General features: G+C 36.5%; 1 protein-coding gene across 4 annotated transcripts in view; it reads right to left on the bottom strand.

Annotated features, from left to right (window-relative positions):
• Positions 1–16385, bottom strand: part of LOC123546026 (pleckstrin homology domain-containing family A member 1-like) — a 65584-nt gene that overhangs the window by 42021 nt on the left and 7178 nt on the right. For 2 of the 4 annotated variants that reach the window (XR_008372351.1, XM_053550998.1), the window contains exons 4-8: positions 10781–10826; positions 5512–5675; positions 4274–4357; positions 3937–4032; positions 1438–1458 (exon numbers count right to left, since the gene is read on the bottom strand). Coding sequence is in view for 3 of the 4 variants with exons in the window: in XM_053550998.1 (XP_053406973.1) it covers positions 1438–1458; positions 3937–4032; positions 4274–4357; positions 5512–5675; positions 10781–10826 (411 nt within the window). In the remaining variant the exon portion in view is untranslated. The remainder of the gene's footprint in view (positions 1–1437; positions 1459–3936; positions 4033–4273; positions 4358–5511; positions 5676–10780; positions 10827–16385) is intronic. The other 2 variants (XM_053551000.1, XM_053550999.1) reach the window with 2 other exon arrangements.

Here is a 16385-nt window from a genome sequence, read left to right as displayed (position 1 = left end):
TGATGGTGAACAAGTATTCCAAGTTTCAAAGCAATAGCTTTGATAGTTTAGGAGAAAAGCTGACCTAAACATAAAACTTAACCAGGCAACGCCGACGCCGACGCCGACAACCGCTCAAGTGATGACAATAACTCATCATTTTTTTTCAAAAAATCAGTTGAGCTAACAAGAGCTGTCACAGGAGACAGCGTGCTCGACTTTTTCGATGCTGGATAGTGGAACTGGGCACATCTGTTGAAGCTGGAGTTGTCACTGGAGTGTTTAATGACTCCAACATGGATAAAATATTGGATAATAGCTCGAGTCTGTGTCAAAGGTATTAAGTAACAAGAGAGATAAGGATCAAGTGAGTCAAAACATTAAATATTAAGTATAATTCTTAGCAAAAAGGGGGCATAATTCATGAAATATTAATGCAACAGTGATGCACCTTGTGTCATGTTGAATCAAATCCATTTTGTAATAACTTGAGATATAGTGAAAATGCATCAAAATTAACTTTTAATTTTAAGTAAAAGGGACATTATTCATGAAAAATTGGTGCCAGAGTTATGGACCTTGTGTCATATGATGTGGGTGATAAGGTGGAACAACTATTTTAAGTTTGAATCAAATCCATTCAGTAATAACTGAGTTAGAGTGAAAGTGCATCAAAACTTTAACCTGAAATTGAAAGTAAAATGGGTGGATAATTCATGAAATAATGGTGCAAGAGTTATGGCCATTGTGTCATATGATGTGAGTGATGATGCTGAACAACTATTTAAAGTTTGTATCAAATCCATTAAGTAATAACTGAGATAGAGTGAAAATGCACCAAAACTTTAACCTGAAATTCTAAGTAAAAAGTGGGGATAATTCATGAAATACTGGTGCAAGAGTTATGACCCTTGTGTCATATAATGTTAGTGATGATGTTGAACAACTATTTTAAGTTTGAATCAAATCCATTTAGTAATAACTGAGATAAAGTGAAGTGCACTAAAACTTTAACCTGAAATTCTAAGTAAAAAGGGGGGATAATTCATGAAATATTTGAGCCAGAGTTATGACCCTTAAGCCATATAATGTGGGTGATGATGAGGAACAACTATTTTAAGTTTGAAGTAAATCCATCAAGTAATAACAAAGGTAAAGAGAAACTGCATCAAAACTTTAACCAAAGTGTGGACGCGGAAGGACACGGACGCCGGGTCGAGTAGGATAGCTCTCCATTACTTCGTATAGTCAAGCTAACAAGGTATGGCAGTTTCAATTTCTCTAAATAAGTGATTTCATGATAACAAATAAAAGTGGCTTAAAGGATCTTTATTTTATTTTTGAATTAGATTTATCCTTTCTTTAACTTTTCCATTTACTGATAATCCCCTAATTACCATCCTGTATCTATAGCAATCTTACTGAGGCATTATCCACCAGTGATAAAGAAATACTTACGTGACCCTGTATCGGCTTGTGCTAGAAAATAAATCTTAAAATGACTATCCTAGTCAATAAGAATATTCATCTTTTGGTATTGAAACAGAAATTACAAAGCTGGGCAACATACTCCCCTTTTTTTGTTGTTGGGGGAGAGGTGTGTAGTTTTGAAGTTGTCCTCTGGACACAAAATAAAAAGGACATATTTGACATTTCAACTCAATTTGCGAACTTGACCTTTGACGTCCCTATAAAGTTCATGCACTGCACATCGTCACATACCTACATGCCAAGTTAGAAAGCAACAGCTTCAACAATAAACATGAACATAAAATATCACAGACAGATTTGACCTTGCTGTGACCTTGAGCTTTGACCTACTGACCTGGTTCATTTGCTCTACACATTATTGCCACCTACCTATAAGCCACATTTTAAGTCAATACACTGAAGTGTTGTTATGCCCCAGACACAAATCATTTTTTTATTTTGTTGGGTTTAACGTCACACCGACACAATTATAGGTCATATGGCAACTTTCCAGATTAGATGGTGGAGGAAGACCGCAGGTGCCCCTCTAGCATTATTTCATCACAAGCGGGCACCTGGGTAGAACCACCAATCTTCCATAAGTCAGCTGGATGGCTCTCTCACATGAATAATTCAACGCCCTGAGTGAGCTCAGGGTGGGAATTCCCACGGTATTTACTGGAAATTCCCATACTGGAAAATACTTCTAAAATTGCAAAAAGTGGGAAATATTGGAAAAAAAGGAAATACTGGAAAAATGACTCCAAATGCAAAGAAAATACTGTTTTTTGTGACAAAAACATTAGATACATAAGTGATAATTAATATTTAAATGATCACTTGCATGAGAAAAATACTGTACAAGTACTTAGCACATACATCTGATATAGCTCACTGTTGAGAAATGTACTTTCAATTTTACATAGTTCAACCCTCGTAAGACTCAATGATGTCTAAAAACATTCATGCAGAACCTGTTTATTTTATGCTAACTAATGAAATACTGTATTCTATCAGTTAAATATTTTTATATCTCATCAATCACACTGTGAAAATATGAAATCTATATTTTCACACTGTGAGAGATATAGCTCCGCCCCCTCGTGTATTGTGCATAAATTTTAAATCATTTGCTTAAAACAGAATGAAAATTGTATTCGCACTTTGTTCTTTGTAGTATATTTCTTGATTCAAATTATTTTACTTCAGGAAAATTTCATTATGTTATGCAGCAAAGAATAAAATAAGATGATGGAACGTTATGTTGTGTATGTCTTTCTAACGTCATAACAAGTCTGACGTCATGTCTGATTACGCGTGTCTGTTTCCCACGCTGAGATTAAAATTTGTTGCAAAATGCATATCTTAACGTAATTAAGCATAAAATAAAAAAAAATTTGTTTTGTTTTTTTGTGAATATGGAATATATCTCACCTCGAAGTGAGAAAATTTTCACATTTTCACTCATGCTACGCTAAAAATATTTGAAATTTTCTCACTTCTCAGTGTCATATTCACTCTAAACAAACAGATATCCTCTATGTATTTGAATTTCACTGCATGTGAAAAGCATAATTAAATGGTTAGGGCTGAATATCATGTTTTCTTGGATTTCATCTTTCAGTTAAAATGACCACAATACTGTAATATTTATTTTGAGTGAGCAGGACTACAACAAATGAACATCAGCTCTTTGACTCAGTTACAGCTGACTCTGATTTTAACAGTAGTAAACAATATCAATTAAAAAAGTGTAATAAGCTGTAAAAGAGAATAAGTGTAAGAATGGTCAGAGTTATAATAACAGCCAGCTGACACAATTCTTCAGACACATTAATTAATCTATATTCACTCTGTAATGATTTACTGAAATAATACAAACAGGTGCTACTAAGTTATTTGTAACATGTGATATGGTCAACATCAGTGCCTGAGGCATAGGGTATTATTGTCACTGATCCTTACAAACTAATGAGTGTACTGTGTATTGTCATTTACTTTTGAAGTTCTCACCTTAACACAAATGGATTTGTATGAACTGTTTATGAAAATAGTCTACGGGTTACAGCTTTTCTATTAAAGAATGAAATATATTGGTCTGAATCATATTTCCTATTATTGCACAGGAATTACCAGTATTTCCTGAGAGTTCCCTGTATTTCCCGTTGTCCTGGGAAATACAAGTATTTGCTGCTTTAATGCCAACCCTGCATGCACCATGACACCATACTTCCATTTTTCCAAAACATGCATATAAAAAGGACTGTCATGTTGAAACATTTGGTCCATGGTGGTTTTACAATTAGTAATTAGTTTGATATCACTTTGGGGTTAGTTACAAGGGTTATTTTCAACAAAAGTACATCTTTAGTTACATACTTTTAATTATTTTAAATGTATCTATATTTCTATATGTCCTTGGAGTACATTCTGGTAATGAGTGGAGTTCTATAATAATAAGAGTAACACTAATAAAAGAGTACATACCACAGCTCCCTGTTTAACAGCATATCCTGATATATATGATGGCAGTGACAGAGCTGGCATATTGTGTTCTACTGACTCTTCCCCACTGTCTGCACTCTGTACAACATTTGAACACTTGTTACAATAAAAAGGTTGTAACACAATTGATAACTGGTGTGTCTCTTTGTTTAGTTTTTTATCTTTAAAGATCAACAATTTAAGTGGAACAAGTAAATGAGGCCAAGTATTTGAAATATGTCATATATTTTTACTGTTACCAATGAAATGCTTTTTCTAGTATATAGAAAGTAAAACAGTGTTTAATAGTTTATAATAATATTAAAGTAAAGGCAATCACCTCATGCATAAGATTGATGACTCCACCAGCCACTTCATAACGGGAGTTTTCTGGTGCCAAAGTGGGAGACAGAGCCTGCGGCACCTGTAACAAATGAGCCGTGCCATGAGAAAACCAACATAGTGGGTTTGCGACCAGCATGGATCCAGACCAGCCTGCGCATCCGCGCAGTCTGGTCAGGCTCCATGCTGTTCGCTTTTAAAGCCTATTGGAATTGGAGAAACTGTTAGCGAACAGCATAGAGCCTGACCAGACTGCGCGGATGCGCAGGCTGGTCTGGATCCATGCTGGTCGCAAACCCACTATGTTGGTTTTCTCATGGCACGGCTCAAATACACTTTTTTTATGGAGTTCAGCTATACACATCTGTAACTCAAAGATAGGGTTGAAAACTGTTTAGACTGGTATCATATAATCTGCAACCCTTACTTTGTACATAAAAGAGTTTGTACACATAACCATACATTGTTTCTAAGAAACCCTTCTCTGTATCATAAAAAAGGGCCACAACGGCTCTTTATCGCTAACCTGAACAAATACCACTGCTGTTAAGTACAAGTTTGAGTTTTTGGTGTTTGTTGAGTTTAGACACAATTTAGGCAACATGGTGACTTTTCAAGCTTTTGATGTCGGAGAAAGACCCCAGGTTCCCCTATGTGCATTGTTTCAGGCTTGGGTGGGCACCTGGGTAGAAAAAACAACCTTCCATAAGCCAGCTAAATGAATTCCTCACATGAAGAATCACAAGTGCAGTTTCAAACCCACATCAATGAGTGGCAAGTGATTCAAAGTCAGTGAGCTTAACCATCCACCATTGGGGCTCCTTCAAATACAAGTTTGAGTACAGGTTTGTCAAAGTGACTCAATTTAAGTTTACTAAACTCAAACATTCAGATATGATTTCACATACCAAATTTGATACATGGATGTGTTGTAATATATGAGTTCAGCTTAATAAGGTATAAAGCAATTATTGCTAAATCAAGGGTATATCACTGCTCAATAAACAGTCTGGCCTTATCAAACGCATAACTATTCAATAAACAGTCTGGCCTTATCAAACGCATAACTATTCAATAAACAGTCTGGCCTTATCAAACGCATAACTATTCAATAAACAGTCTGGCCTTATCAAACACATAACTTTTCAATAAACAGTCTGGCCTTATCAACACACACTACTTAAGCACTTCCATATAAGCTAACATCTAGGACGGAAAGTTTTTAAATATACATACTGTAATTCTGCAAGCTTCATTCAGCTCTCCTATCCATTGTTGCATTTCGTCTTCATTGTTAGCCTGGATATATATCTGGTCCCCGGCATGTGTTATACCTGTAAAGTATAAGATTGGGTCATTGTTAGCCTGGATATATATCTGGTCCCCGGCATGTGTTATACCTGTAAAGTATAAGATTGGGTCATTGTTAGCCTGGATATATATCTGGTCCCTGGCATGTGTTATACCTGTAAAGTATTAGATTAGGTCATTGTTAGCATGGATATGTATCTGGTCCCTTGCATGTGTTATACCTGTAAAGTATTAGATTAGGTCATTGTTAGCATAGATATTATCTGGTCCCTTGCATGTGTTATACCTGCAAAGGATAAGATTAGGTCATTGTTAGCCTGGATATATATCTGGTTCCTGGCATGTGTAATACCTGCAAAACATTAGCCAAAGTAATTGTTAGACTGGATATATATCTGGTCCCCAGCATGTATAATACCTGCAAGGGATTACACTGGGTCATTATTAGACTGGATAATTTTTATATGGTCCCTGGCATATGTTATACGTGCAAAGGATCAATCTGACTAAAGTGCTTGATCTTCTAAACGAAGATCTGAGAACGACCCATTCACATTCGTCTTCTGTATATTTTGGATTTCCATTATTGCTATTTTTATGTTATCCAATCAGACGACTTGTTCGATTGTCAAAGAGTAAGAAAAATATGCAGTTATTCCAGGACTCGAACCCGGGACCCCTAGCTTACAAAGCAAGTGGCCTACCGACTGAGCTAACCGGCTATTTGATACAATACGACATAAGAATTGTAAATATCAAAAGTCAATGCTACAGGTAGATTTGCAAGATGTTGTAAGCTAGGCTCTGATTGGCTAGTGTAAGGGCCGTCAGAATGAGGCAATGAATAGGTCGTTTTCAGATCCTATGCGTAGCGTAATAGGAGATGTACTTTAGTCAGATTGTGCAAAGGATTAGACTGTGTCATTTTTAGCCTGGATATATATCTGGTTCCCTGCAGGCATTATACTTGTAAAGGCTGTTAACCTGGATATATATCTGGTTCCCGGCAGGCATTATACTTGTAAAGGCTGTTAACCTGGATATATATCTGGTTCCCGGCAGGCATTACACTTGTAAAGGCTGTTAACCTGGATATATATCTGGTTCCCAGCAGGCATTACACTTGTAAAGGCTGTTAACCTGGATATATATCTGGTTCCCAGCAGGCATTACACTTGTAAAGGCTGTTAACCTGGATATATATCTGGTTCCTGGCAGGCATTACACTTGTAAAGGCTGTTAACCTGGATATATATCTGGTCCCCAGCAGGCATTACACTTGTAAAGGCTGTTAACCTGGATATATATCTGGTTCCTGGCAGGCATTATACTTGTAAAGGCTGTTAACCTGGATACATATCTCAGTCATAGCAAAATCCTGTCGGACCTGTCCGACAAACAAGAGGGCCAAGATGGCCCTAGGTCGCTCACCTAAGAAACACACCATAACAGTGTAAAACATGTTTGACCTAGTGATTTCATGGAAACAAATATTCTGACCAATTTTCATTAAGATTGGACCAAAAAATTGGTCTCTTGTGATAAAACCAGCATTTTTTTAGACATGACATAGTTTTTGACCATAGATGACCCATGTTCAAAATCGACCTAGATTTTATCAAGGCAATCATTCTGACCAAAATTCATGAAGATCAATTGAAAAATACAGCCTCTATCACATACACAAGTTTTTTCTTTGATTTGACCAAGTGACCTAGTTTTTGAACTCAGATGACCCATATTCAAATTCGATCTAGATTTCATTAAGGCAATCATCCTGACCAAATTTCATAACAAGAGCTGTCCGTAAGACAGCCAAGCTCGACTATTCGAAATATTGTCCCAGAAGCAGGAAAATATTACCCAAAAAGGTTAAATATCGAAAGAGTTTTAAGTTCAAAAGGGGAAATAATTTGACCAAAATGCATATCAGTTATGGGACTTGCTGCTATCAACTAGTTTTATAACCCCGAAGGCACATGTGAAGTTTCAATTCAATATCTGCATTAGTTTTGGAGATAGAAACTTGCATGTATAACTTTAACCAGAATTTTCAAAGTCCAAAAGGGGGCATAATTTGCCCAAAATACATGCCAGAGTTATGGGACTTGACCCAGTGAGGTTGGTAATTGATCTAGAAAAAGAAAAAATATGTTTCAAATCTATATGCCTTTTAGTAATAGCTGTATGTACTTGCACGCAAAACTTTAACCAGAATTTGCTAAGTCCAAAAGGGGACATAATTTGGCCAAAATGAAGGTCAGAGTTATGGGACTTGCTGCTATCAACTAGTTGTATAACCCCGAAGACACATGTGAAGTTTCAAATCAATATCTGCATTAGTTTTGGAGATAATAACTTGCATGTAAAACTTTAACCAAAATTTTCTAAGTCTAAAAGGGGGCATAATTTAATCAAAAAACATGTCAGAGTTATGGGACTTGACCCAGTGAGGTTGGTAATTGATCTAGAAAAAGAAAAAATAAGTTTCAAATATATATGCCTTTTAGAAATAGCTGTATGTACTTGCACGCAAAACTTTAACCAGAATTTTCTAAGTCCAAAAGGGGGCATAATTTGGCCAAAATGAAAGTCAGAGTTATGGGACTTGCTGCAATCAACTAGTTTTATAACCCCGAAGACACATGTGAAGTTTCAAATCAATATCTGCATTAGTTTTGGAGATAGTAACTTGCATGTAAAACTTTAACCAAAATTTTGACCAGGATTTTCTAAGTCCAAAAGGGGGCATAATTTGCTCAAAATACATGTCAGAGTTATGGGACTTGACCCAGAGAGGTTGGTAATTGACCTAGAAAAAGAAAAAATAAGTTTCAAAGCTATATGCCTTTAATTGATGGCTGTATGTACTTGCATGCAAAAACTTAACCAAGGTGTGACGCCGACGCCGACGCCGACGCCAGGGTGAGTAGGATAGTCGAGCTAAAAATCAATTGAAAAAAACAGTCTCTATCGCATACACAAGATTTTTCTTTAATTTGACCTAGTGACCTAGTTTTTGACCTCAGATAACCCATATTCAAACTCAACCTAGATTTCATCAAGGCAATCACTCAGACCAAATTTCATGAAGATCAATTGAAAACTACATCCTCTATTGCATACACAATGTTTTTCTTCGATTTGACCTAGTGACCTAGTTTTTGAACCCAGATGACACATTTTCGAACTCAGCCTAGATTTTATCAAGGTAATCACTCTGGCTAAATTTCATGAAGATCAGTTGAAAAATACAGCCTCTATCGCATACACAAGGTTTTTCCTTGATTTGACCTAGTGACCTAGTTTTTGACCTGAGATGACCCATTTTCGAACTCGACCTAGATTTCATCAAGGTAATCATTCTGACCAAAATTCATGAAGATCAATTGAAAAATACAGCCTCCATTGCATACACAAGGTTTTTCTTTGATTTGACCTAGTGACCTAGTTTTTGACCCGAGATGACCCATTTTCGAACTCGGCCTAGATTTCATCAAGGTTATCATTCTGACCAATACTCATGAAGAATGATTGAAAAATAGAGCCTCTATCACATACAAAAGGTTTTTCTTTGATTTGACCTAGTGACCTAGTTTTTGACCCGAGATGACCCATTTTCGAACTCAGCCTAGATTTCATAAGGCAATCATTCTGACCAATATTCATGAAGATCAATTGAAAAATACAGCCTCCATTGCATACACAAGGTTTTTCTTTGATTTGACCTAGTGACCTAGTTTTTGACCCGAGATGACCCATTTTCGAACTCGGCCTAGATTTCATCAAGGTTATCATTCTGACCAATACTCATGAAGAATGATTGAAAAATACAGCCTCTATCACATACAAAAGGTTTTTCTTTGATTTGACCTAGTGACCTAGTTTTTGACCCGAGATGACCCATTTTCGAACTCAGCCTAGATTTCATAAGGCAATCATTCTGACCAATATTCATGAAGATCAATTGAAAAATACAGCCTCTATCGCATACACAAGGTTTTTCTTTGATTTGACCTAGTGACCTAGTTTTTGACCCGATATGACCCATTTTCGAACGCGGCCTAGATTTCATCAAGGTTATCATTCTGACCAATATTCATGAAGATTGATTGAAAAATACAGCCTCTATCGCATACACAAGGTTTTTCTTTGATTTGACCCAGTGACCTAGTTTTTGACCCGAGATGACCCATTTTTGAACTCGGCCTAGATTTTATCAAGGTCATCATTCTGACTAATATTCATGAAGATTAAATGAAAAATACAGCCTCTATCGCATACACAAGCTAAATGTTGACAGACGACAGACGCCAGACGACAGACGACGGACACCGGACATCGAGCGATCAGAAAAACTCACCTGAGCATTGCTCAGGTGAGCTAAAAATGGGTAGGTCTGACATGAATTCGGGGCGTCTGACCATATGTCCCATACAGTATGGAGCGGGTCGGTTTTTACAACTGCCTAAATGTTTTTTTACAATGCAGTTTTCTTATGCCCCTGTTCATTTTTCATCTATCTAATATCTACTTGTTTTTGTTAACTCTTTACATGTTTTTGGTCATATGACCCAGGAAAACCCATCTGACCGAATGTCAGACAAGTCTTGCAACTATTTCACCATGACTGATATCTGGTATACATTATCTGGTTCCCCACCCAAGGATTAGACTGTGTAACTATTAGCCAGGATATATATCTGGTTCCTTGTAAGTGTTATACAAGCAAGAGGTTAGATTTTAGGCTGGACAATTGTGAACCTTGAGAAATATACATAAACATCAGTAATCAGTATGTATAATTTTTAATTGTATTGATAGCAAAGTCCACTTTTATGCTTCAACTGATACATGCATAATGGAGTTTCATCAAGCCAAGTTTCATTTGTTCCTGTAAGGTAAACATTTCTAGTTCCTTGTAAATATTTTTAACTTATTCATCTCGGCTCATCAGCAAGAGAAGCTTGAAGCTTACTAGTACCTGACACTGCTGTGTCTACTTTCAGGATAAACTAGTTCCTGACTTCCTGTTTCATATGAGGAGGTGTAGCAATACATAGGGTGAAAATCTCTGACCTACTTTTTATCCACTTTCACTTCACACCCCATAAGAGATTGTGATACTATTTCCTCTCAATGTAAAAACAAGTGATTTCAAACATTCAATTAATAAACAATGAGAGATACTTACAAAAGCAGTATCCAGCCTTTGGACGCAGTTTTCTAGCATCACTAACCTAGAAAACAGACACAAATCAGCTTTTATAGAATGATGTAATTAAATGTTGTAAGCGAGCCTTACTATATCACTAATAACTATAAATAAAACAAGGGGCTGTGTTTCCAAATGCAAAATCATGTCCCTTAGTGTATAGCCAAAGATGTTGTTTCTTAAGGTTTTAAGTTTAAAGAAGAAGATCATATGACGGTCAAAGTCATCTATTCATCTCTCTCTCTCTCTCTCTCTCTCTCTCTCTATATATATATATATATAATATAAATATATATATATAAAGAGAGAGAGGTCAGTTTGTAGGTCTTGCCACAAGGTTTGTTGAGTGTGAGTATGAACTAAATTGTGTCATTTACATGGGCTGTAGGACCAAAAATGTTGTTTATTAATGTTTTAAGTCTGAATATGAATGTCATATGAGGGTCAATGTCATTAATATATAAGTAAGTTTGTAGGTATTGCCAAAAGGATTGTTGAGTGTCAGTATGAACTACATCCAGTCATTAAAGTGGGCTCAAAACAAGGGTGCCATAGTCACAAAATATGCCTGTCGAGAGCTTGTTAGAAGAAAAGTTTTTGTTACAGAACTGCACACATTATTCAAATATCATGACAGTAGCTTCAAAAATACGAAAACAAGGACTATCGTTAAAAACGGTGGAAACTGCCCAAACTGCATATTTGTCAGTGGATGTATAGCTAAGAATTTTACTCTTAGTAGGTCTCTAGTCCAGGTACCCACACAACAAGTCTTGAGATCGTAGGTCAAAGCATACTTAATTAGGCGAGTTTTGAGGAAAAGTTGTAAAATCTCTTTTTAATAATTCACCCTTCACCCAAGTGACACCAAACCCAAGCAGCTGGTAGGTCTCTATGCCAGTTACATATACATCAAATCTTAAGGTTATTCGACCTATTGACCTTGACCTAAATTGAGTGTAATGGGTGACCTGCATATAAAGTTTGGTGACAATAGGTAGAAGCATTCATCAACCCCCTTAAAGGCCATACAAGAAAATTTCATTCTTATATTTGACCTTTGACCTCTAAGTGTAACCCTGACCTTAGACCTAGGGCCCTGGTTTTTGCTTCCAATAGTCAAGCTAAAATAGGTGTTACAGATCTGGAGTATGTAGCTGTAGATGTGTGTACCATGGGGCATTTCAAATGATAACAAGAGGAATCACTCACCTGTCCACACGCAACCCAGTTCATTTTGGCTGTTTCATTGAAAACCACCAATTAGTTACACTATTTTTAAACCTACTGACCTAGTTTTTGCCCGCATGTGACCCAGTTTCAAACCTGACCTAGATATTATCAAGGTGAACATTCTGACCAATTTTTATGAAGATCCACTGAAAAATATGGCCTCTATGGAGGTCACAAGGATTTTCTATTTTAAGACCTACTGACCTAGTTTTGAACCGCACATGACCCAGTTTCGAACTTAGATATCATCAACATGAACGTTCTGACCAACTTTCATAAAGATCCCATAAAATATTTGACCTCTAGAGTGGTCAAAAGCAAAAGTTTTATTTTAAGATCTACTGACCTAGTTTTGGACCGCACATGACCCAGTTTCGAACCTGACCTGAATATCATCAAGATGAACATTCTGACCAACTTTCATAAAGATCCCATGAAAAATGTGACATCAAGAGTGGTCACAAGCAAAAGTTTACACACGGACAACGTAGACCTACTGACCTAGTTTTTGAACGCAGTTGACACAGTTTCGAATTTGACATAGATATCATCAAGATGAATATTCAGACCAAATTTCATACAGATCTCATGAAAAATATCGCCTCTAGAGAGGTCACAAGGTTTTTCTATTATTTGACCTACTGACCTAGTCTTTGACGGCATGTGATCAAGGTTTGAACTTGAACTAGATATCATCAAAGTGAACATTCTGACCAATTTTCATGAAGATCCATTGAAAAGTTTGTACTCTAGAGAGGTCACAAGGTTTTTCTATTTTTAGACCTACTGACCTAGTTTTTGATCGCACGTGACCCAGTTTTGAACCTGACCTAGATATCATCAAGGTGAACATTATGACCAATTTTCATGAAGATCCACTGAAAAATATGGCGTCTGGGGAGGTCACAAGTTTTTTCTATTTTTAGACCTACTGACCTAGTTTTTGACCGCAGTTGACCCAGTTTGGAACTTGACCTAGATATCATCAAGATAAATATTCAGACCAACTTTCATACAGATCCCTGACAAATATTGTCTCTAGAGAGGTCACAAGTTTTTCCTATTATTTGACCTAATGACCTAGTTTTTGAAGGTACGTGACCCAGTTTCAAATTTGAATTAGATATCATCAAGACAAACATTCTGACCAATTTTCATGAAGATCCATTGAAAACTATGGCCTCTAGTGAAGTCACAAGGTTTTTCTATTTTTAGACCTACTGACCTAGTTTTTGACCACACGTGACCCTCTTTCAAACTTGACCTAGATATCATCAAGGTGAAAATTCTGACCAATTTTCATGAAGATCCATTGAAAAATATGACCTCTAGGGAGGTCACAAGGATTTTCTATTTTTTAGATCTACTGACCTTGTTTTAGACCGCACATGACCCAGTTTCGAACTTGACCTAGATATCATCAAGATGAACATTCTGACCAACTTTCATAAAGATCCCATGAAAAATGTGACCTCTAGAGTAGTCACAAGCAAACGTTTACGCATGCACGGACGCACTGACGCATGGACGATGCGCTATCACAAAAGCTCACCTTGTCACTTTGTGACAGGTGAGCTAAAAATGCATGGGTGAAAATACTTGAACTTTCAAATCAATCACATACACATGATTAGGACTGGTGAAGAAAGAACAAGAGCTGTCACAGGAGATGCTGGATAGTGATATTGGGTACATCTGAGGAAGCTGGAGCTGTCACTGGAGTGTTAAATGACTCAAATGTGGATGAAGACATTGGACAATAGCTTAAGTTTCAAAAAATTAAATCAATATAAAAGGAACATAATTCCCCGGAAAACTTCTGCAAAAGTAATGTACCATGTGTCATATCATGCTGCTAATATTTTAAGTTTTAATCAAATCTATTTAGTAATACTGGAGATACAGCAAAAGTGCATCGCAACTTAAACTGGAAATTCTATTAGTAAAAAGAGGGCATAACTCAGAACGTACTGGTGCCGGCATTATGGAACTGGTGTTGTATGATGTAAGTGATGATGTGGAACAACCATTTTAAGTTTGATTAAATCCATTTAGTTACAGCAGAGATATAAAAAGCATCAAAATTAAAATAATTCTAAGTAAAAAAGGGATATAACTCATAAAACATTTGTGCCAGAGTGACTGACCTTGTGCCATATGATGAGGATGAGGATCTGGAAAAACTAATTTAAGTTTTAATCAAATTCATTAAGTAATGACAAAGATATAGTGAAAGTGCACCACAATTAACCTGAAATTCTAAGTAAAAAGGGGGCATAATTCATGAAATATTGGTGGAAGAGTTATGGCCCTTGTATCATATGATGTGGATGATGATGTAGATAAAGTTTGAATCAAATCCATTTGGTAATAACAGAGATAAAGTGAAAGTGGATCAAAATTTTAACCTGAAATTTTAAGTACAAAACTACAAAAGGTGGATAACTCATAAAATACAGGTGTCACAGTTATGGCCCTTGTGTCAAATGATATACCGGTAGGTGGTGATGATGAATAATTATTCTAAGTTTGAATCAAATCCCTTGTGAAATAACAGAGATAAAGTGAAAATGCATCAAAATTAACATAAAATTCTAAGTAAAAAGGGGGTATAATTCATGAAAAATTGATGCCAGAGTTATGGACCTTGTGTCATATGATGTGGGTGATGATGTGGAATGACTATCTTAAGTTTGAATCAAATCCATTTAGTAATAACTGAGATAAAGTGAAAGTGCACGAAAACTTTAACCTGAAATTCTAAGTAAAAAGTGGGGATAATTCATGAAATATTGGTGCCAGAAACATGACCCTTGTGCCATATGATGTGGGTGATGAGGAGGAACAACTATTTTAAGTTTGAAGCAAATCCATCCAGTAATAACAAAGATAAAGAGAAAGTGCATCAAAACTTCATCCAAAGTGCGGACGCAGAAGGACGCCGACGCGGGGTCAAGTAGGATAGCTCTACATACTTCGTATAGTTGAGCTAAAAATGCAAAACAATGTGAAATATAGCAATTTTTGTAAATCAAGGGCACGTAACTCTGGTCCTACTAAACTGATTTAGCTCTTGGAACTCATCCAAGATCTTTTAATCATACAATTTCTGTGTAAATATCATTTGGATTGGTGAAGAAATGAAGTTGCTTGAGTGTAAACAATGGAAAATATAGCAATTTCTGTAAAATCCAGGGCAAGTAACACTAGTCCTAATGGTCAGATTTCACTCACAATCAAACTCATCTGAGATCTTATGCTCATACACATTCTGCAGGGTTCTCACTAGGATTTTCAAAGTAGGAGTCCTCGACTCCCCTCCTGGAAAAAGCTGTATGAAATATTGAGTCCTATAGTTTTGCCGGTGGCTAGAAAAGTCATGTCCTTCAGAAGCGCTTCCTTTTGCCAAGGCCATAGTTTATAAATCTTACATCTGAGGATTGTCTTAAATATTATGCATACACGATAGATTAAAGCCAGATTCCAAAGTGATGAATCAGTAGCTGCACATTTCAGACTGGTCTCAGAGAAGTTTTATAATCTTAAAATCTTGGGTGGATGTGCATCTTAAATTTCTTAATAGAGATTTTTCAGACTGCTGTAAATCTAAATGTCATAATATATTAAAACAGGAGCTGTTCATAAGACAGCCAATACTCGACTATTCGAATTATTGTCTCAGAAGCTGGAAAAGGTTACCCTAAATGTTAAAATATCTACAGAGTTTCAATCCAGTATCTGCATTTGATTTGGAGATAGCAGGCCTCTCGCGAGTGGGCGCCTTGAGCGAAATAGGCGCTTTGAAACTTCAAACTTCGCTGAAATCTAACCGCAAAGCGAAATGCAAGTCGCCCGATTTTCTTTGACTTCCGCACTCGCTAATTACTGCTACCCGCACTGTTGACAATTTGCACGGTGTCATAACAAGGTGTTGAAATACACAAACACAACGCCGATAGCATAATTTAAGCTCCGCCCACTTCAGGTACTTGCGAGATTTTCCCGAGAAGTGTCAAATCGAATCAAATTATCCGATACACCAGAGTCGATTGTGTTCAGCCAATTAGTGCCACGGTTACGTCTATGACAGTTCGCGTTTAATTTGTCAACATGTTCGAGTACAAAAAACACTGTTTTATAAAGAAACTACTGATTAACCTTGCCATTAACTGGAATATTGTACACAATTATTTGCTATCTATGATAAAAGAATGACTGTAATGTATTAACTATGTTAAAATGACTTCCATCGATGAATTAAGTTGAATTATGTATTTCTAGTTTACACAGTTTACTTTCAGTTTTATTCGAGTGAAAAACTGACATTTACCGAGGTGGTGACTTGGTCTTA

This window comes from Mercenaria mercenaria, chromosome 9 (genome assembly GCF_021730395.1).
Source record: "Mercenaria mercenaria strain notata chromosome 9, MADL_Memer_1, whole genome shotgun sequence".
Lineage (NCBI taxonomy): Eukaryota > Metazoa > Mollusca > Bivalvia > Venerida > Veneridae > Mercenaria > Mercenaria mercenaria.
Note: the sequence above shows the minus strand (reverse complement) of the source record. Positions and strands in the feature narration are given on the sequence as shown.